The sequence below is a fragment of the Bubalus bubalis genome, chromosome 18, assembly GCF_019923935.1.
Source record: "Bubalus bubalis isolate 160015118507 breed Murrah chromosome 18, NDDB_SH_1, whole genome shotgun sequence".
Lineage (NCBI taxonomy): Eukaryota > Metazoa > Chordata > Mammalia > Artiodactyla > Bovidae > Bubalus > Bubalus bubalis.
In genome coordinates this window covers 4,907,564-4,928,779 of record NC_059174.1, presented here as the reverse complement: position 1 = coordinate 4,928,779, position 21,216 = coordinate 4,907,564, and the positions used below count along the sequence as shown (strand labels likewise).

Here is a 21,216-nt window from a genome sequence, read left to right as displayed (position 1 = left end):
ATGCTGCAGTTTTGTTGGGGGCAGGTGAGGGGGATGTCTCCAGGACCAGCACCAAGGGAGGAGAGGAAGAAGTTGAAATGGAATGCAGTTACAACAGAGGCCTCAGCTGACCCTGTGCAAAGAGCTAAAGCTGGGATGTCCTTTCAGCAAGGCCCAGAACTGAGGCAAGGGGCCAGGTCTTTGTCTCTCCTCATCATTATGAGGTTCCCCAGGACATGGTGTAACCCTGAGTGAAGCAGCTCCCCTTAGTGGAGGGCGGCTGCTCAGGAGGCTTCATCTGTGAGCAGCTGGGAGCCAGCACTCCCAGCAGCTGGGGTGAGTGCCTGCATCCCAGAAGGGAGTCTGGGTGCACCGCTGCATCTACTGGAAGGCTGTTCTCTCTCATCCTAGGCCATGAAGATAGTCAGTGCTGAAGGGTAACATTGGAAGTCCACCAACCTCACTCTAGACTATGAACTGGAGTGGACACCTTATTCCCACATATATTAATTTACTAATATCATTTGATTCCATAATCAGCCCAGTTAACTTATAGTTTGGGCCTAAGAATATAAGTAGATTTTATAAGAAGAAATTTAACTCAAAAATTACAATATTATTTGAGATTGTTTTTGATATCATGCTAAAAGACAGCACATATTAAAAGTGAGTGTTCACTGTTAAAAAGGAATCTCTAGGACTGATTTTGGTTGCTTATTCTGACTAAATCTACACCTTGGGAAAAAAATTCCTGTCATTTTAATCTTCTTCTCATTGTTCTCTGAATACTCAGGAAATTTCTTTTCTCAGAGCCACCTGATATTTGAGTTTTGAGTACTTACCTCTAAAAAGATGAGGCCCACCCATCTCCAGGCCTCAGAACTCGGTTTGCAGCAGATGGTGATGCTTTTCATCTTCTGAGCATCTCCTACGAGCAATGAACCTGGGCAGTGTCCTTCTGCCTGCACTATCTCATGAAATCATCACAAAACTTCAATTGAGTGGGAATATTAATTTCATTTTCTAGATGTCCTCAAATATTATCTGCATTTTACAGATGAGAAAACTGAGTCAGCTTGTGGGCTGCTTCCTCCCTGTCAAAAAGGTGGCTTGATAATTAGCTTTGCCATTACAAGGCAAGGAGAGAAGACAGTCATGTCCATCACCTGTCACTGGACCCCTGTGGTCAGCTGGTGTTGGCAGTTGAAAGGGTAAGACAAGGAGCAGTGGATTTTCCCAGACCCCTCCTCCCTCACCTTGGTGCCCAGAAGAAGGCAGAAGCCAGACCGCTGCCCTTTCCTCCCCAGGAAGCAGGTGCTCCTGGAAGACTCCAACCTAGATGAAAAAGTGGCCTGGCTGTTGGGCCAGAAACCCTCTCTGTCGTTGAGGTTCACTCCCAGTGGCTGGAGATGCCACCGAAAGACGCGCTCTGCGCGGGCGTTCTGAAGCATCGGCTTCAGCACCCGTCCCAGGTGGACAGCGACGAGCGCAGCAGCCCGCCTCACCCTCCCTGCGCGGCCACTGCGCGCGCCTCCAGCACCAGCACCTCGGTGCTGTCGGGCCACGCGATCGCCTTGCATACCGCCCTGTGCCTCCTTGCCCAGGCCTGCCAGGGGCTGTGTGCACGTGTCCAGAGCTGCAGGTGCTCCCCAAGGCAGGGCTCCCTATGTGGCCCCCTCTGTTGCCTCTCTCAGGGCTTCTAGGCATGTCCGTGGGGAGGCAGCAAGAACATGTAAAAACTTCCCCAAGCGGGTGCTGATAAGTATACCCCTTCACGTCATAAAGGGCTCTAGTCCCCGTTGAAGTCTGTCTTGCTTCTGGAGATTTTCTAAAACCCTGTTTTGTTTTAAAATGCATTCATCCTGTTTTGTAATTATATATATTTCTGGTAACTTTTTATTTCATGCTGGTCTCCACTCCCAGTTTTTAGCACAGCTTGAATTTGTGTAACTCAAATGAATATAAAATGAAAGTGAAAGTTACTCAGTCACGTCCAACTCTTTGCTACCCCATGGACTGTATAGTCCATGGAATTCTCCAGGCCAGAAAACTGGAGTGGCTGGGCTTTCCCTTCTCCAGGGGATCTTCCCAACCCAGGGATTGAACCCAGGTCTTCCACATTGCAGGCGGATTCTTTACCAGCTGAGCCGCAAGGGAAGCCAAATGAATATAACAAATAATATTACCTGGTACCAAGTACTTCTCTCACTTCCACCATCCCACTCTTAACTGAATAATTAATATATCCGAAATCAACTATTACCAGCTATTAACTCTGTGTTTATTTTTAATCCTAACAGTTTTCTAAGGTAAATATTAAGAATCCCTTCACATTGTTTTACTTTTATTGTTTATTGATAAATTAGGAATGTATTCAGACAGGTAAAATGATTTGTTCAGGTCACAGAGCATGCATGCTGGTATTCAAACCCAGGACGAGCTGACTCCAAATTTAGTGGTGTTACAGGGCATGCTGCCTCTTCAGTTAGCACAATCCTTTCGGAAAGCGATTTCACACCATGATCCAAAGTGGCTAAGATTATTCCTATCCTTTGATTTAACAATTCCACTTCTGGAAATCTGTCTTTCTTTGCTTAGGTTTATTTTTATTTTGTTTTTGGCTGCTCAGCACTGCATGTGGAGATTTTAGTTCCCCAGCAAGGATCGAACCCTTGCCCCTGGAGTGGAAAAGTGGAGTCTTAACCACTGGACTGCCTGGAAATCTATCTTAACAAGGGAGAAAAATCTACAGTCAAAGAGAAAAAAAATTGCCAAAAAATATTCATTAGAGCATTATTTACAGAATAAAAATGAAAAGCAAAATTTCTATTTATTTACATAAAGACTAAACATTTATATTTAGAAGTTTAAGTGAAATTCCACTCATAAATGGCAAAATGGTAAAGAATCTGCCTACCACTGCAGGAGATGCCAGAGATGTGGGTTTGATTCCTGGAGGAGGAAATGGCAACCCACTTAAGTCTTCTTGCCTGGAGAATCCCATGGACAGAGGAGGCTGGTGGGCTACAGTCCATGAGGTCGCTAAGAGTCAAACGTGACTTAGTGACTGAGCCTTCGTTCATTCATTTATGTGCTCAATTAACATTGGAATATTATGGAACCATAGAAAGTGCATTATGGAAAAGCTAGGAAAATGGTTATAAGTAAAATAAAGCAGGATATAACATTGCCTAATGATGTAACCTGTACCTTGCATGGAAGGTGGTAAAAAGATACTGCTGGATACATGTGCTGAATAACTATTAACTAGATAAATGAATAAAAAAGACCAAGGTAAAGGATAATTTCTAATTTTTTCCCCCCTACTCTTCAGATTTTTCTTTCGTGAGATGTTTTGGTTATTTGATGGAACAAAGCTCGTCATTTTCTTAAAGATGCGATATCCAGAGTGCTTGCTTGCTCAGCAATTATATTTTCAGATTTCTGTGGATGATCTATCATTTCTGTTGAGAGAGGAGGAAGTGAGGACCCAAACGTTTATTCTTACCTGAAATCACGCATGTAGTGAGTGTGGAGTCTAGGTCTTCTGACTCCAAGTCCCTTGACCTTAACTGACCTTGACCTGGGCTGGCATTGGGAGACAGGAAATTGAATTCCAGTCCCTGCTCTGTCCCCAGCTTGCTGGGTGATTTGGGGTTAGTCAATGTTCTTGGGGTCTCTCTAGGACTTTTGCCCTGAAGATTGATGGATCGCTTTCTTTTCCATCCTCTTTCAACAGCCGGGGGAGTGTATTACAAAAGTTGTCTGTTCTATCTGGCAATACTCCCTCTCGTCACTCCATCTTTCATCTCCTTGTTTGATTTCCTTCCTGTGTCATTTTAATTGTGTCATTTGTTATGCCACGTTGTCATGTCAGTCCTTTGACATTTCGTCATATTTTCTGAGATGATCTTGTTTTTTTCTTTGCTTGTTTACTGTTTGTTTGCCTCTCTAGATGTAAGCTCTGCAAAGTCATAACCTAGGCTATCCTGGTCAGTGTGCCAACTCCAGCTAGCTCAGATGCAAAAGGAAAGGGATTGTACAGTAGCACAGAGAATTTGCAGAAATAAAAACCAGGGCTTTAAGAATGATCAACTCAGCATTTTGTGAAAACACACACTCATTTTCTCTCTCTCTCTCTGTCTCTCCCCTTCCCTGTTTTCCCTCTCCACCCTGTCATTTCTCATCACTGCTTATCTATGTTTGGCTTCATTCTGCACATTGCATCCAACTGGAAGGGAAGAATTCTGTCAGAAGCCTAAATTCTCTTTGTTCCTGTTTAATGTTTCTAGCAAAAATAAAATAGCAAAAAGCGTTTGATGACTCCCAGTGGCATTGGCAATCACTGGGAAAGATTCTGAATGGGTTTGCCTGGAATATGCATGCCTCTCTGGACCAGTAGATGTGTTAGCTCTGCTTGTTTGAATGTGGGCACATTTTCTCTTACTGTTAGTGTATGTTCAATGTGGTGTTTCTTTGTGAGAATCTGTTTAAATCAGTGCCCATTTTGTGGGTTTCAGTTTTAGGTTAAACTAGATAGTAATAACCTGTAAATTCACAATTTTCATATGTAATTAGAGCTACTAATATTTTTTTCCTGGACTCCAGTGGCAAGTCCTGCTCTCCTCCTGTGAGTTAGTATAGATACCATCCCTTACTTCCTTTATGTCCTTACGTATTATGTACCATGGTGCTTTATAGTTAGTAGGTGTCCTTTGAATCTCTGACATCAGATTAAATTAATAATTTAAATAGCTAAAATTAGTGGGCTTCTTTATCTGTTAGATGTACTTAAGTTGGTGAGAATACAAAAGTTCTGTGTAATCAGAGAGCAGGAAAGACTTTGTATCTTTATTTTTAGCATAAGAACTTCTATTCAACTTAAGCCTTTGAGCCTTGAGCTACGTTTTCCTTCAGATCACTAAGTTGAGTCTCAATTACTGTTTCCTTTAACTAATTGATTATTTTGTAGATCATATAACGATATGGCTGGAAGCATCTGTGATGGGTGGGAAAATTGCTCTCAGTATTGTTCTTCACACAGATTAACTGTAGGTCCTACCCTTGACTTGAGTTAAAGGGGAACAGACCTGAATCAGCAGAGACTGTCTCTGGGCAAGTAGTTACAGGTTCAGACCCTTGCTCTCAGACTGTGGTGTGTGGTCCAGCCCTGTTGGCTTCCACTAGATGCTTTTAGAAGTGAGGAATCTGGGGCCTCAGCCCAGACCTATGGGATCTGCAACTTGAAAAGATTCCCACGCGGAGACTGTGGTTGCATTGGAAGAGGAAATTGATCAGGGTCAACCAAAAACAACGGCGGGTACAACTTTTAAAAAGTTCTCTTCCTCCGTCTCCACTTTACTTCTTTATTCTCAAGTAAAACTATCCTTACAGTACATCTAAATCACCAGTTTGATCAAATCTAGTGCATTTCTCCCCCAGTTTCTTCAAGTCTGATGTAAACCAACATAGTTTGAATAACTGCAGACAATACCCATATAACCCCACATTGATCAGAATTCAGGCTTTATTATTATTGTACAGTGTGAAGAACTAAAACTTAACTCCAAGCATACATAATTAAGTTTATAAAGAAGGATTTTGTTCCCAAAACATATTCAACATTTAAAGGAAAAAAAAAAGATGTTTATGTGAAGAACAGAATATACCTAGAATTGTTTGCTTCTAAAAAACCCATTTTCCCCAAGCCTTAACTTCATAATTTCTTATTAAACAATGGCATTACATTACACAATCTAAACAATTTAGGGGGAGCAGCACTTGGCAGAATAAAAAAATAGTATAGATGTACATGTAACTCAAAAAAGGTTTTTTAAATCCACCTACCAACTTTCAATGTAAATATAGATTTTTCTCCTAATAGACTTAAATATATGATTGTTAAAATATATATCTGTGTAAAATATATTTTAAAAAAGGAAACTAAGATGTATAATATCCGCTGTTGATTTCATAAAACTAAAGCAGGGGGAAAGGAGACTTTAAAAAGTTTCTCTTTTTCTGTAGTCTGGTACTCTGTTCTGCCTTTGGTTTACCTATTCAGGTTGGAAACTGTAATGTCATACTGGGGTGGAAACTGACCAAATATGCTGCCTTAACATTTCCTTTCAGATCTTTACTGGGAACTTAAAACAAAACAAAACAAAACGATGTGTATATCACTGGGGGCGGGGGCAGGAGTCGAGTGGGTTTGAAGAAAACAGAGTTAAACCAGAGCTTATCTGAGACCTCTGTGTGTCCATGTGACAGAGCAGTTACATGTCCCACCAGGGGATGCTGCGACTCAAGCAAAGGGTGACGGCTAATGAGATGCTGTCACTAGGGAGGAGCAGACCGAGCATCAGACTGAAAAGGTTTTGGATTATGTAGCACCTCATCACTCAGATACATACGAACCCTTTAACAGAAAATCTTCCAGGTAGCCTACAGCTTGCTTTTCTGGCCATTGTCTTTTTAATACACACCTGGTCTATACAAGGAAGAGCGACCAGGAATGAGGAAGATCTAATAGCCCATTTTTGCAGAAGCTGCTTGAGCAGTGTGTACATGACGGAATGATTATTTCCCGATCCCCCAATCCCCGTGGAGGGCAAAAATCACAATACAATGTGGTAGCAAGCTTGGCTGTCTCTCGTATTCCTAGGGACATCACCTCCCCTATGACGATTTTGAACCATTCTTGAGAACCATCAGCCTGTAAATCATGACCGGTCTTTCTGGGAAGATGTACCTGAGAAGGGACTATTGGGGGATGGTGAACTCACATATGTACCTCTTGCTGCTGTGACAGGCCTCGTCACTCCACTTGCCCTGAGCTGCCTGGGAGAAGAGGGCACAATTTTCCCGCTTGCCACCGTTAGGCTGTGCCTGGTCCCAGTTAAGGAAGGAGATGGCAAGCCCATTGACGTCAACAAACTTGCCTTCTGCGACCATGTCGTTGATGCCCAGCCAAAAGTCATTGACCCCAGGCAGGCTCCTTTTACCATAGTCTCGGAGGGCGTTGATTTCATCCGCGCTTCTGGGTACAACCAGGGTCCCGCCCTTGGAAATGCAGTCTTCATTGGCTTCGTGGAAGTGCTTCGAGCCTTCCGCGGCAAGGTAGCACTTCTTGTGAAATTTTGTGCCTCGGAGACAGACTGTAAAGATGTGAGATTTGGCATATTAACATGCTGTGGGAGTATAATAATCTAGAACTGGCCCTGGCCAATAGCAGCAGATAGTTGTGGAAAGGATGATGCATAGAGACAATGGTGAGTCAGCGTGTAATGAAGACTCTGTGCACAGAGTCAGACACTGTGCCCAGCATTTTATATAAATGAACCTGTATCATGATCACAACTGTCCCATGATGTGGGATTCTTATTACACTGTCCTTACATATCAGGGTAGTGAAGCTTGGGGCTTCCCTGTGCCTCAGTGGTAAAGAATCTGCCAGCCAATGCAGGAGACACGCGTTCGATTCCTGGATCCCAAAGATGCCCTGGAGGAGGAAATAGCTACCCACTCCAGTATTCTTGCCTGGATAATCCAATGGACAGAGGAGCCTGGTGGGCTACAGTCCACGGGGTCACAGAGTCAGACACGACTGAAGCAACTGAACGCACAATATAATGAAGCTCAAAAGAGTTGTTAGCATATAAAAAGGTGACTTACATTGCATGTAAGATTACAGCAGATAACTGAGCCCACAGCACATAACAATAAGCTAAATATTGTTTATCTTATCCAGGATATAAGCCAAATATAAAGATAGTTTTAAGGCATAGCATTGGAGAATCAGGCTTCAGGGCTGTACTGCCTCAGCTTAGGTGTCAGTTCTGATATGTATTATCTGTGTCAGCCTTAATTTCCCTGTGCCTCAGTTTCCTCATCTGTAAACTGAGAAGAATTATAGCAGCATCTGTCTCATAAATTATTGAAGGATTAATGTGCTGATGATGGATATGAGTTTGAGCAAGCTCCGGGCGATGGTGATGGACAGGGAAACCTGCAGTCCATGCAGTTGCACACGACTGAGCGACTGAACTGGGTTGATGTTTATAAAGTATTATTATAGCCCCCAACTATAGCTGAAGGGTTAACCAAGCTCTTTCCCCTTCTGCAAACTCATTTGACGTTCCTTTAACTTCCTGATTCTGTTCCCAGGAAACTTGATAAAGGGACCTGCCAGCAGCGTAACTAGGCAATATTGCTTATGGTAAAAATGGCTCAAGACTGGTAGCATACAGCTGGCCTGGGAGCTGTCAATGTGCCGAGCTCAATCGCTCAGGTGCGTCTGACTCTTTGGTCACCCCATGGACTGCAGCCCTCCAGAATCCTTTGCCCATGGGATTTCCTAGGCAAGAAGACTGGAGTGAGTTGCTATTTCCTTCTGCAGGGAATCTTCCTGACCCAGGGACTGAACCCATGTCTTCCATGTCTCCTGCACTGTAGGGGGATTCTTTACCACTGAGCCCCCTGGGGAGCCCTGGGGGCCATAAATAGCTGATGAAAAAGCCGTAACTTTGGTCTTCCTTGAAGGCATTAACTCGTATGATTGGGCAGCTCTCTTCTGGGACCCTCAAAGCTCTGCCTTTGGAGTTGCTATGACAGCATTCCTCCCTGAGGATGTGAACATTGCAGGCCAAGGTGTTCCTGAGTCTGCCCAGCGTGGCTCTCATTTCCTCGCCCTGGGAGCTTCATAGGCTACTGGGAGCTCTGCTGCTGCTGCTAAGTTGCTTCAGTCGTGTCCGACTCTGTGCGACCCCATAGATGGCAGCCCACCAGGCTCCCCCATCCCTGGAATTCTCCAGGCAAGAACACTGGAGTGGGTTGCCATTAGGAACACTCACTGCTGCCCCCTGCTGGCAAGCTCTTCTCCAGAGCATCTGACCCACTCAGTGTGGCCAGAGCTGAGTCCTGTGACCCTGGGTTTAGTTCCACCTCGGCTGAGCTCTCAGTGGGTTATTTTGTTGTCGTTGTTTAGTTGCTAAGTCATGTCCGACTCTTGTGGCCCCATGGACTGTAGTCCGTCAGGCTTCTCTGTCCATGGGATCTCCCAGGCAAGAATACTGAAGTAGGTTGCCATTTCCTCCTCCAGAGGGTCTTCCTGACCCAGGGATCAAACTCAGGTCTCCTGCATTGGCAGGCGGATTCTTTACCACTGAGTTGCCTGGGGACCTAAACATCTTAGTAAACAGCTAAAGGAATGCTGGCTATTTTATCTAGTTAATACTTGCTTCAGTTTTGTTCCATTGCCTAATAAAGAATTAGGAGGACTTCCCTGGTGGTCCAGTGGTTAAGACTCTGTGCTCCCAAAGCAGGGGGAAAGAGTTCCATCCTAGGTCAGGAAACTAAGATCAGGCATCTCGCATGTTGCACAGCACAGCAAAAAAAAAAAAAAAAAAAAAAAAAAGGATGGACTTCTAAAATGTATAAATAATGCCTGGTTTGATTTTTATTCCACTCATTGAGAGGTGAAGGAAGTGGAAAATCAAGCTGATTTCCCAAAACATTCATCCTCCCAGCTTTTGAATCCTTTGTCCTGGACTCATCTCTGCCTTGTCAATGTCTCTCTCTCTCTCTTTTTTAAAATCTCACCTAGAATGACATGCACTCTCAATGTGGTTTGAATTGCTGCCTAATCACAATTTCTTTTCCTATCTTGTTGAGATAAGACGAGTCTCACCTGTCTGCAGGGCTTGGATTTCCTTCAGGGCATTGACTTCTCTCCAGAGCTTTTCCACTTGAGTCTTCAGGTCTCCATCCTTCTCTGAGGATTTTTTAGAGTGGGATGGGGTAGGATGAATAAAACAACATATGATTAAAATAAAGTACAAATAAAACAAAATAAGATAAAGTTTCAGGATACAGAACATAAGCCGAGGGTGATTTTGATGAAACTGAGCCCAGAGTACATGAAAAACAATGAATGAACACAAGTTGTTCAGGAAGATTTGCAAGGGTTTGGTGGGGGTAATAATACTGGAAGTTTCTTCTATGAGGTGGGGCGCCTGTCTGTCTCTCCAGCCGTATCCCGTGTGACTCACTGTCCATCACTAGACTTTAGACTCGTTGATTTTCAATGCACTCTAGAACATCGCAGGACCCTTCGAGTGTGTTCTTTCTGCCTGGGACACTCTTGGTCCAGGTCTTGTCCTTTTTCTTTTTCTTAAGACTTCAGTTTTATTTTATTTTGGCCTCACAGCATGTGGGATCTTAGTTCCCCAACCAAGGATCAAACTCTCACGCTGTGCATTGGAAGCATGGAATGTTAACCACTGGACTGCCAGGGAACTCCCTTATCCATCGTCTTATCAAGCTTAAACATCTCCTCTTCTGAGAAGACTTTCTGATCATCCTCTCTACATCTCTCTGGCTGGTCTCTTTCCTTGAACCTTTGTTTTTCTTCCACACACTTTCTCCAATCTATAATCATGTTTCTTTACTTACTTAATTTTATCTCTCTGGTTGTCCATGGTATTCCTGATGTTTCACATGATGCTTGGCACATAATCAATCTCATAACGTTTATTGAGTGAATAAATGATGGCATACAAAATACTTTCATGTTATTTTCATTTAGTCTTCAAAGATAGTTAGGAATGGAGGAAAATGAGATTCCCACTGAAGAGTGAGAATGAACTCAATAAGCTAAATTGGCAAGTGGTAGAACTCATACTCAGACTTAATTGGGTCTCTAAGTCCCCTGGCCTCAATACCCCTACTCAACTGATGCTCCCATGTAATGGCTCCTAGCAGGGTTAAGTGGTTTTCATGGAGAAGTATGGAAAGGCAGTGATAAACAGCCCTATGAAAATACTTCTGTGTTAAGGACTAGCAATTTACTTAGTCTTGGATGTCCCCTGATTAGGCTAATCTTCATGGCTCTCCTTGGGTATAAGTAAGGAGTAGGAAATTAGTAACTTTGACTAATCAAAAATCCAGACCTGCTGGGCAGTGTCTTAGAAACTGAAAACTTGTGAGCTCTTCAAAAGCAGGAATGATAATAAATAAATCTTAATACACAGTTAAAAATATTAAAGCCACCATACACTGTGTGCCAGGAGCTGAATTCTTTCAATGTTACTATGAAATAGACAATATCACTTCAGAAAAAAAGAGAGGCACAGAAAACTGAATGAACCTGTCGAAGACCACCCAGCTGTAAGGTGCAGCGTTGGGATTTGAATCTTGCTGTCTTCAAATCTGTTCTCTTTCCACTCCTCCCATCTGTTTCTGCACAGTGATCACCTTTACCTGCTTGGTCCCTACTACGTAGCCTCAAGCAGCTAAGACACTTAAAGCTTGATATGGCTGTTCCCAGCTGCCTCTTTGCGGGGGTACCAGTTGGAGAATCTGTGTTCTGTCTTGGGTGTTTTCAGGACAGGCCAGTATCCAAACATGGCTGACTCATCTCCCCCTTAAACATGTGCTTTGCAAGTCAGGTGTTCCCACATTCAGGTTGGGAAATGCCTCCTGGGGTATCCAGGCACGGACATCCATTCTTAAGGCATCCAATAGCTCAGCTGCTGCTGCTGCTAAGTCGCTTCAGTCGTGTCCGACTCTGTGCGACCCCACAGACAGCAGCCCACTAGGCTCCCCCATCCCTGGGATTCTCCAGGCAAGAACACTGGAGTGGGTTGCCATTTCCTTCTCCAATGCATGAAAGTGAAAAAATAAAGTAAAGTCGCTCAGTCGTGCCCGACTCTTAGCGACCCCATGGACTGCAGCCTACCAGGCTCCTCTGTCCATGGATTTTCAAGGCAAGAGTACTGGAGTGGGGTGCCGTTGCCTTCTCTGATAACTCAGCTGAGAAGCACAATAACAAGGGTTTCCTCAACAGGGCCATTCAACCCAGAATAAATATAGGGGTGCATTCACCAACAGCCAGTGGCTGTTGGAGGCCAGACTTGCAAAGACTGCTAAGTTTTCTTCCAGGTTACAAGTTGTGAGCCATACAGATGTCACCCCAGTTCCTCCCAGCTTCCAGCTCTACACTATTTGAGTAAATGGCCTCCACAGGGGAGCTGTAAACATTGTAATTAACATGAAGGCACATGAATTAATATTAGGCTCCTGGGAGACCATTATGGAAATCGTTATCCAGGTGGCTTGGAGTCTGCTTCTGTCCTTTGTGAGAAATGTGGTTGTGTTTTGTCAAAATGAATGCAGGGAACAACTATATCACTAAATAGAGATTATATTTAATTCATTACTACAACATAACTTGCATTGCTCAACCTAATTTGTTGAGGCCCATGAAGTGAATAGCAGGGGAAACTTGTTTTTGGAGCTAAATCACTGTTACCATTTTAAGTTTTTTAAAGGCTCCCTTTCATTTTATTATTGTTGTTCTCCAAAAATAGGTACCGGATAAGAATACAAAAATAATTGCTGGAAAAAATGACCAGTAAATACATGAAAAAATATCTCAACCTCATTAATAAGCAAAGAGATGCAAATTAAAAGTCTTTTGGGGTTTTGTTAGGCTGGCACAGCTTAAACTGACGATAGGTCAGGTTGTCAAGGTGTGTGTGCATGTTAGGCCCTCAGTCGTGTCTGACTTTGAGACTCCCTGGGCTGTAGCCCACCATTTTCCTCTGTCCATGGGATTTTCCAGGCAGGAATAGTGGAATGAGTTGCCGTTTCCTTCTCCAGGGGTTCCTTCTGACCCAGGATTGAACCTGGGTCTCCTGTCCTGCATTGCAGGCCAATTATTTAACTTTTGAGCCACAAGAGAAACTCAGTAGGTGCTCTCATATACTGAAGTTGAGAACACAAGTTCATGCTACCGTTTTGAAAGACAGGTGGTGTAACTAACTTACCATTTTACTTCTAGAGAAGTATCATCACGATATTCTAGCATTGGGATCAATATCTATGTACAAAGCAATTCACTGAGGCATTGGATCAAAAAGAGATAGATTTGATGAACATAAAGCTTCACCAAGAAAGAAGAGATTAAATAAGCCATAACCCATCCACACATGGAATGTTACGCAGCTTTTAAAAGGACTGAGGAATGCCTTATATGTGAGGTTATCCAAGAGTTAACAGATAAAATCAACTAATTTGTCTGCCAAGTACTTTAGACAGCCAACACTTATTTTGTTAAAAGTAGGGCTTCCCGGGTGTCAGAGTAGTAAAGAATCCGCCTGCCAAGTGGGAGACTCGGGTTTGACTCCTGGGTTGAGAAGATCCCCTGAAAAAGGAAAAGGCAACCCACTCCAGTATTCTTGCTAGGAAAATCCCATGGACAGAGGAGCCTGGTGGGGCTACAGTCCATGGGGTCACAAAGAGTCAGACACGACTTAGCAACTAAACAACAACAAATCAATTTTTAATTGGGCATTAAAGAAAACTCTGGGAATATTATCTCTTAGCAGTTAATCGTGGTTAATTCTATGGAAAGAATTGAGAGCAAAAAAAATGACTTTTGCTTTTGCTTTCATAAGATTTGGTATTATTTCCAGGCACTTTAAAAGAACTGTTTAACGGTTTAGGCTAATGGCTTCGCGTATTGTAGAATCTACTTTCTTGGGTCTCACAGCAAAAAATGAGCCAAACTGCTTTGGAAGGATGATATCTAGGATTGGACCCAGTCGGTTAAAAAGCAAACAAAAGCATGTGTGTGCACTTGTGTGTGTGTGTGCTTTGGAGGATAGAACATAATGCCCTGAACTGTAGTTATTTCAGAAACACCCACAGAGAACACACACACACATTCACATATTCACACCCCTGCTGGGTGATCACCAGCTGACCACGCCTTCTTCATGGCAAAGAGAGGCTGGCGACAAAACATGCCTCATCACCCAGCAGAAATGCCACATCTCTCCCCTTCCCGTCCCTGCCTTTGTCTTCCACAAGATGCTTCATCGCTCATGAGGGATATTTTAATCTCTCTTTAAAGGAGGTAACAGAGAAGTGTAGTATTTCTTTAGGAAAAAAAAATTCCATTTAAGAGGGATGGGCTGGGGTGGGCCATGGGAGGGCAGTTCAGAAGGGAGGGGACGTGTGTATACCTGGCTGATTCATGGTGATGTGTGGCAGAGGCCAGCACAGTGTTATAAAGCAGTTATCAAAAAACCAAAAAGAAATCTTACATCAGACTAAAGCAGGGCACTTCATAATCTTAACAACATGACACAGCAAGAGAAGCTCCCTTCTCACCAGCCAGCCATTCGTTTGTGTTAAATCAAGACTTTAACTTTGCTGGTATTACTGTTTGTGTGTTGTTCCTAATGAAGTGAAATTGATGAGGAAATAGTGTCAATATTTACCTTGAAATCTCTTGCATGAAAATAACTCAGAATGAGATGCACATCACACCACGCCTTTCTCGATGATTTAGTTTTGATTTAGTTTCAGTGTGTTGCGTGTATCTTGCCATTATCTCTGTTCCTTGCAAGACTTTTCAGCTCTTTTAAACCAATTCAGGGCTTCCCTGGTGGCTCAGTGGTAAAGAATCTGCCTGAAAAGCAGGAGACCCTGGTTCGATCCCTGAGACAGGAAGATCTCCTGGAGAAGGGAATGGCAAGCCACTACAGTACACTTGCGTGGAGAATCCCAAGGACAGAGGAACCTGGTGGGCTACAGTCTATGGGGTCATAAAGAGTTGGACACAACTGAACGACTGACACTTTCACTTTTTCAATCCAATTCAAGCCACCCCAAATTGGGATTGCTTGGAGATTGTTTTGCATTAACATATTTTCAAATGCTGTATGACTTGTGTGTTGAAATATTTTTAAGTGAAAGACTTAAAACTTCTCTATGACATGAAGAAGCTTAAACATATAATATAGATTGTCCTTATATTCCCAGGGATATGAAAATATATCTATTGATGAAACAAAAGTCACATTACCAATAGCTCTATCCTCTACTACACATTGAATAAGATTATAATTATCTTACAGATGAATTTGAACAGCTGTACAATATCTATGAGTGAAACAGTATACTCTGTTAATTGATTTGTTCTACTTGATCCCTCATTCCAAATAGCAGGCGTTGTATCCAGGTTGTCACACTCTAATGAACATTCTCTTGCCTAAGCTCACCTGATGAAGGATATACAATACAGAAAGTCTTTTTGCAAGAGCCTTTTTTATCCTACGAACCCAGAATCCTCCCATATGATTCCCTTAAATGTCAAACAGTCCCAGAGAATTAAGAGGTCACTCTGTCCCCTGAAAATGCCAGATCCGCATGAAGACATGGTAACCCCCACCAGAGATGGTCTCCGGGGGGGAGTCTGGAAATGAACGTCATCCACCTCCTCCCCACCCTGAGCAAGCCCAGAGTTCTGCTGGATGGAGGCACCTTGTTACCTTTCACTCGGCGTTTGCTGTGCTTCCTGGCTTTGAGCTTGGATGCGTGGCAGCTGGTTAAGTCCAGGAGCAAGGTGATAACCAGGATGTAAATTACAAGTCCATTCTTTGCCATGGCTGTGGGGCGAGTCTGACAGCCACCGTGCCCGTGCCTCTAGAGTACTAAGGGCAGAGTAGACGTCACAGCCACATCTTGCCCTGAGATGCCTGGGGCCAGCTTTATAAAAGCGCGCTGTGCAGCTTGGCTGGGATCCTGCTGACGGAAAGTTTGAGTGCCTCTGCTGGCTGCAGCATAAGGTGGCCCCTGTTCTCATGTCTCGTTTAGGCATTAAAAAAAAAATTCCTGCGAAGAAAATTTTCCTACTTGACTTGCCTTTTCAGAGCATATCAGAGTTTATAAAGGGACTAAAAAGTTTTGTCTTTCTTTTCTTTCCTTTTTTTTCAATCTAAAGTCCGGGAAGCTTGGGGTCTCTCTGTGAAGACTCTGAGGAAGTCTTTGGTTTGGAGCTCTGCAGTTCACTTAATATTCTGAGAAGTGCGTTCAATGACATACACAGATCTAGGAAAGTTACTGTGTGGGAGTATGTGCATGTTATGCCAGAGCACCACCTGTGTGTCTACCCACACTCGTGTGTCTACACAGCTCATATGGAGCTTGGTAAGAGTTCATTCACACGGAGTAATGGAGATAGTCAGAGGGCCTCCTATTAGGATTTTCTGGGTTTAGCAAGAGTTAAATTCTTGGGGAAACACACCTTAGAAAGAAAAGAAAGACAGTGAATTTTTTCCATAAAAATTAATGTAAAATATCAACCATCACTATCTCTCGGGTCTCCACCAACTAACACTTTATTCCTTTGAAATTATCTCAAACACTTAACAAACACTTTCAAAGGAAATACAGAAATTACAGAGAAATACAGTGAAAGACTTGCTGTAATTATTCTTACCTGGACAATAAATGGGCTTTAGGAAAAGTACTGAGAACCAGGGACTTCCCAGGTGGTAAAGAATCCGCCTGCCAAGCAGTAGACTTGGATTCAGTCCCTGGGTTGGGAAGATCCCCTGGAGGAAGAAATGGCAACCCACTCCAGTATTCTTGCCTGGGAAATCCCACGGACAGAGGAGCCTGGTAGACTACAATCCATGAGGTCGCAGAGAGTCAGACATGACTTAGTGACTAAACAACAACAGTAACAACTGAGAACCAGGTAGACTCTTATGACAAAATAAGGAACTTCCAGGAGTGTGTCCAAGGTAGACCCTGGGGAAAGACCTCCGTCCTGACTGACTGACATCACTATCTGGATCACCAGGTGTGGATGGAGGGCAGGGTTTGTAGGTTTTGGAAGGTCCCAAGGACCAAACTCATTGTATCTCTTTTTTTTTTTTTTTCTTTTGGAGACAATCCAGGAAGAATCAAGGGGTGATTCATTTCTTCTGAATCTTAGTGAGGGAAACCAGTCTAATCCATCTTGATTTCCCTCCTGCTAAAGCCACCTTGTAGACTACCTACAATACTGACGTCGAAGTAAGACCAGTGACGTAGGAAAATCTAACATAATGTATGAAATAAAAAATAACGTGTGAGTTTAAAAATAAAGATTTTATTTATAATGTAAACTCGTACTGATGTGGGCAATCTATATATAGGCCATTGAGAGCATCTTGGACACAAACTTGAGCTGGGTTCATATTTTACTCTCAACCGTTTAGCAGCTGTGGGCTCTTAGGCACGTTACCGAACCTCTCTGAGTCTTTTCTCATCTTAATAATGGGTTAGCTAGGGATGCTAACTTTACAGCGTTGTTGGAAAGAGTCAACAAAGTTATGACAATAAGCATTCAGTGTGATGTCCAGTGCTTAATAATAGCGATGATGATAATAGTAATAATGCCCGTAATTTCCTTAACGTAATTTATAGTCGTGCAGTAATGCCACACGTTTTTAGTCTTCACAGCAAGCCTGTGGTATACACATTCTCTGCATTTTACGGATGACTGAAACTGAGCCGCAGAAAATTGAAGCAGATTTGCTCAGTGTCACTCAGGTCCCAAGAGTGGGAGTTGAATTTAAAATCTAGTTCTGAGTGACCCAGAGGATACTTCTTTTGACCTGGGAAACATGTGTTTTGATTTGACAAGGGAAAAAGGATCAGTGTTTTACAACTATCTTGTGATTGATCCAAAAGCTTTCTGCCAGCTTCTCAAATCCTTTACTCTGAGAAGAGATTTCAAGTTACAGACAGTAGTGGATAGCTAATGATTCCTCTTAGATCTTTGGTCTGTCCTGTGCTAAAGCTAGGCTTATCTTAAAAAAAAAAAAATCCGTATTGTTTTAAGCTGTTTTCCCTTTCCAGGAAAGCCTCGGACACTTTCCTGATTTGTTTGTTGTTAGCCAGATCCGAAAGCCAGATTCCATGCTTGCTTCTAAAATTAGCAAACAATTTTTAGAGCAGTTTTTTTTTTTTTCTAAATAAATCCAGGTTTATTTTTTATCACCCATCTTTTATTTTAATTGAAATTAGTGAATTTACAATTCTGTGTTTTAAGTGTACAGCGAGTGGTTCAGTTAGACATGTTAGTTAGCATTAGCCACTCAATCGTGTCTGACTCTTTGTGACCCCATGGATTGTAGCCCACCAGGCTCCTCTTGTCATGGAATTCTCCAGGCAAGGATACTGGAGTGGGTTGCCATTCCCTTCTCCAGGGGATCTTCCCAACCCAAGGATCGAACCCAGGTCTCTAGCATTGCAAGCACATTCTTTACCATCTGAGTCCCCAGAGAAGCCCTCAGTAAATGTACATATATTCTTTTTCAGATTCTTTTCCATTATAGGTTATTACAAGGTTTTGAGTATAGTTTCCTTTGCTATACAGTAGTAATAGTAGTTATCTATTTTATACAGCGCAGTATGTGTATGGTAATCCCAAAGTCCTAATTTATCTCCTTTTCCCTTTGATAACTCTAAGTTTGTTTTCTATGTCTGTGAGTCCCTTTCTGTTTTGTAAATAAGTTCATTTATATCTGGAGCAGTTTTAGATTTACAGAAACATTGAGCAGAGAGTATTGAGAATTCCCATAGATCTCCTCTTCCCACCCTGCCGCGCAACCCCAGTTTCTCTTATTATTACTGCCTTGCATGTGTGTGTGGTATGGTTCCTCTGTCCATGGGAGTCTCCAGGCAAGAATACTGGAGTGGGTTGCCATGCCCTCCTCTAGGGGATCTTCCCAAGCCAGGGATCGAACCCATGTCTCATTGTATCTCTCGCTTTGGCAGGTAGGTGCTGGACCACTAGCGCCAGCTGGAAAGCTCATGTTATTAGCTGACGTCTGTAGTTACATTAGGATCCACTTTTTCACTTGGAGAGTTCTGCGGGTTTGGGCAAATAAATGTATAATGTTGCAGCCAGCAGTACAGTAGCATGGAGGGTAGTTTCATGAAAGCCCACAATTTTTGTTCTAATTAAATATTTGAGTATCCACCTCTTCCTCGCTGCTAATGCCTGAGACTGCTTAGGACTCCCTCCTGTCTGTCCTGATCTCCTGCACACTCTCCTGAGATGCCCGAGTTCCTTCTCCAGGCTTCAGACTCCGTCTGGGACTCTCCACTCTGACCTGTCCACCTGGAACTCCTCCTTCAGCCTCACAGCCCTACTGCTCATGTGATGCTTCCAGCTGGATCTCAGAAGACACCTTCAACTCATGATGCTTTAAATGCAGTTCTGCATTCTTCCCCTACTCATGTCCCATGGTTTTTAAATTTACTTTTATTTGTTTTTCTGTGTGTGCTGCACCTCATGGCTTGCAGGATCTTAGTTCTCAGATCAGAGATTGAACCCGGGCCACTACTATAAAACTGCCAAGTCTTCTTAACCCCTGGACCACCAGGGGATTGCCCCATGAATTTTAAAAGGTCCCATTCTTCCTGAGCCCCCTGTATCAGAGTTAATGTTCCACCGTGTGCCAGTTCCAAAACCTGGGTGTCGTCTTGGAGCCATTGGCACTCACTGTTGCCCTGCACACCCCTCTCCACGGCCTGGCCAACAGCACATGCTCCTGTGGTCCCTGCCTCCACGTGCCTTTGTCATCTCTCCTGCCATCATCCCGCCCTGAGGCACTAAGAGCTCCCACCCTAACCCGTCTCATCCCTGAGATGGAGCTGGGCTCCCGTCCAACTCACAGGAACTAGCCACAGGTCACTGATATGATCGTCACTCTCCTACTGAAAACGCTCCACATCTTTCTATGGAAGCTTAGACTTCTCGCCGTAGTTTCCAAGGCCCTCTTACCTGCCAAGAACTTATCTAGTTCTTCCTGCTGACTTTCTCCAGTCATCGAGACCTTTTTTCAGCCTTGACTCATTTTTAATTCCTCCATCCACCCCACCATTCCTTTCCACATATTTTTTTCCCTGCCACCCTATCTCATCCCTAGGGCTTCCCAGGTGGCTTAGTGGGTAAAGAAACCACCTGCCAAGGCAGAGATGGGTGTTCAATCCCAGGGTTGGGAAGACCCCCCTGGAGAAAGGCATGGCAACCCATGCCAGTATTCTGGCCTGGAGATTCCCACGGACAGATGAGCCTGGTGGGCTATAGTCCACGGGGTCGCAGAGAATTGGACATGAATGAAGCCACTGAGCCTACGCGTACATGTGCATACCATCCCTTCCCAAACTTGACATGTGCCCAGATCGGTAACGTTCAGTGTATGGCTTCCTATTTTCATGTCTGAACTCCCAGACACGTCTTCTCTAACTGCCCAGTCTAGGAAGGTCCTGCCCTGTTTTCTCCACCAAAGGACTCTGCTTCCTTTATAGCCCTTATCACAATTTGGGACTGACTTCTAAATGTTTTTACTTTGTTGATCTCCTGCAGGATGTCAGTCTCACCAGCTAGGCTGTAAACTCCCAGACGGCTGTGGCTGGGTCAGATTAACTCGACTTTGCACATGGTGTAGTATTTGACACTTAGTATTTGCTCAATGAAACATTTACTGGTGTGGGGCAGGACAGTTTTGCTTTGCTTCCCTGCCTTCCCACCTCTCCTCCGAGGCTCCAGTAGCAAGGCACTTGGCCCAGGAAACAGCATCTCAACTCATGGAAGAGGAAAGAGCCTGAGGCTCTTGTTTGGAGGAATAACACTTGGAGTCATGCTAAGAAACCACCCATCTCAGCACTGGGGACGTTGCAGGTGCTTGGCCCTGAGACCAGACAGGGATGGGAACTTTCCTTTCCTCCTGGAGAGACATCCGGTCCAGGGGAAAACAGTGGAAACTCAACGTCTGCACAATCGGCTTGGAGAAGAGGGGGAGGGTAGGGGGAGGGGGAGAGTCAGATCTGAGGATATTCTCAAGGTAAGGATTTTTGTCCCTGTCCCCAGTGTGATTCCCATCAGACATGGCCCACCCCTTGAGGTGGACCCCCACCCCCCAAGACTGCCAAAGGAAAAGCAGGAAGAGAAATGACGGTGACCTGGAAAGAAGGCCGTCGTGAGCCACACACACATCAAAGTGACAGGGCGGGCGGGGCGGACGGGGGATCTGGGCCGCCCCGACCTGGCCCTTGGGAAAGACGGGCCTCGCTGGGTTTTCCTGGAGGCCGAACAGTCGCTCTTTTATGGAGCAGCATGTTGTCATCAGCTTGTCCCCTGGGCTGCACCTGGGCCTCTGAAAGGGCTATTTAAGAAAAAGCCGACATTTACAGCCAGGGAATAGGAGCTATAAAAATATTGCCTTTAGTCCCAAAATGTTTGGTGAGGATTTTAAAACTGTCACCAGGGTTTTCTTTTCTTTATTAAGTTGCTGTTTACAATAGGTCCCCTGGTCGCCCAGCGTCACCGGTGTGTTGCTATTTTAAAGCCGCTTCAGGCTGTTTTTCCGAGGATTAGATTCTAGCAAA

The 21,216-nt window shown here is 43.9% G+C and overlaps 1 protein-coding gene across 1 annotated transcript; it reads right to left on the bottom strand.

Moving 5' to 3' along the window:
- Positions 1-6,643: 6,643 nt before the first annotated feature.
- CLEC3A (C-type lectin domain family 3 member A) lies at positions 6,644-15,526 on the bottom strand. The gene is made up of 3 exons (XM_006074051.3): positions 15,318-15,526; positions 9,668-9,751; positions 6,644-7,136 (listed from the first exon to the last, which is right to left on the bottom strand). Exons 1-3 carry the CDS (start codon positions 15,430-15,432, stop codon positions 6,742-6,744), a joined length of 594 nt encoding a protein of 197 aa, XP_006074113.1. The 5' UTR covers positions 15,433-15,526; the 3' UTR covers positions 6,644-6,741.
- Between the last annotated feature and the right edge of the window lie 5,690 nt (positions 15,527-21,216).

Excerpts from the sequence above, each read along its gene's own strand:
- CLEC3A (XM_006074051.3), bottom strand. The coding sequence starts at position 15,432 with ATGGCAAAGAATGGACTTGTAATTTACATCCTGGTTATCACCTTGCTC. Across the intron at positions 9,752-15,317 it reads CAGCAAACGCCGAGTGAAAG|AGAAGGATGGAGACCTGAAG; the intron begins GTAACAAGGTGC and ends AAAAATCCTCAG. Across the intron at positions 7,137-9,667 it reads AATCCAAGCCCTGCAGACAG|TCTGTCTCCGAGGCACAAAA; the intron begins GTGAGACTCGTC and ends ACATCTTTACAG.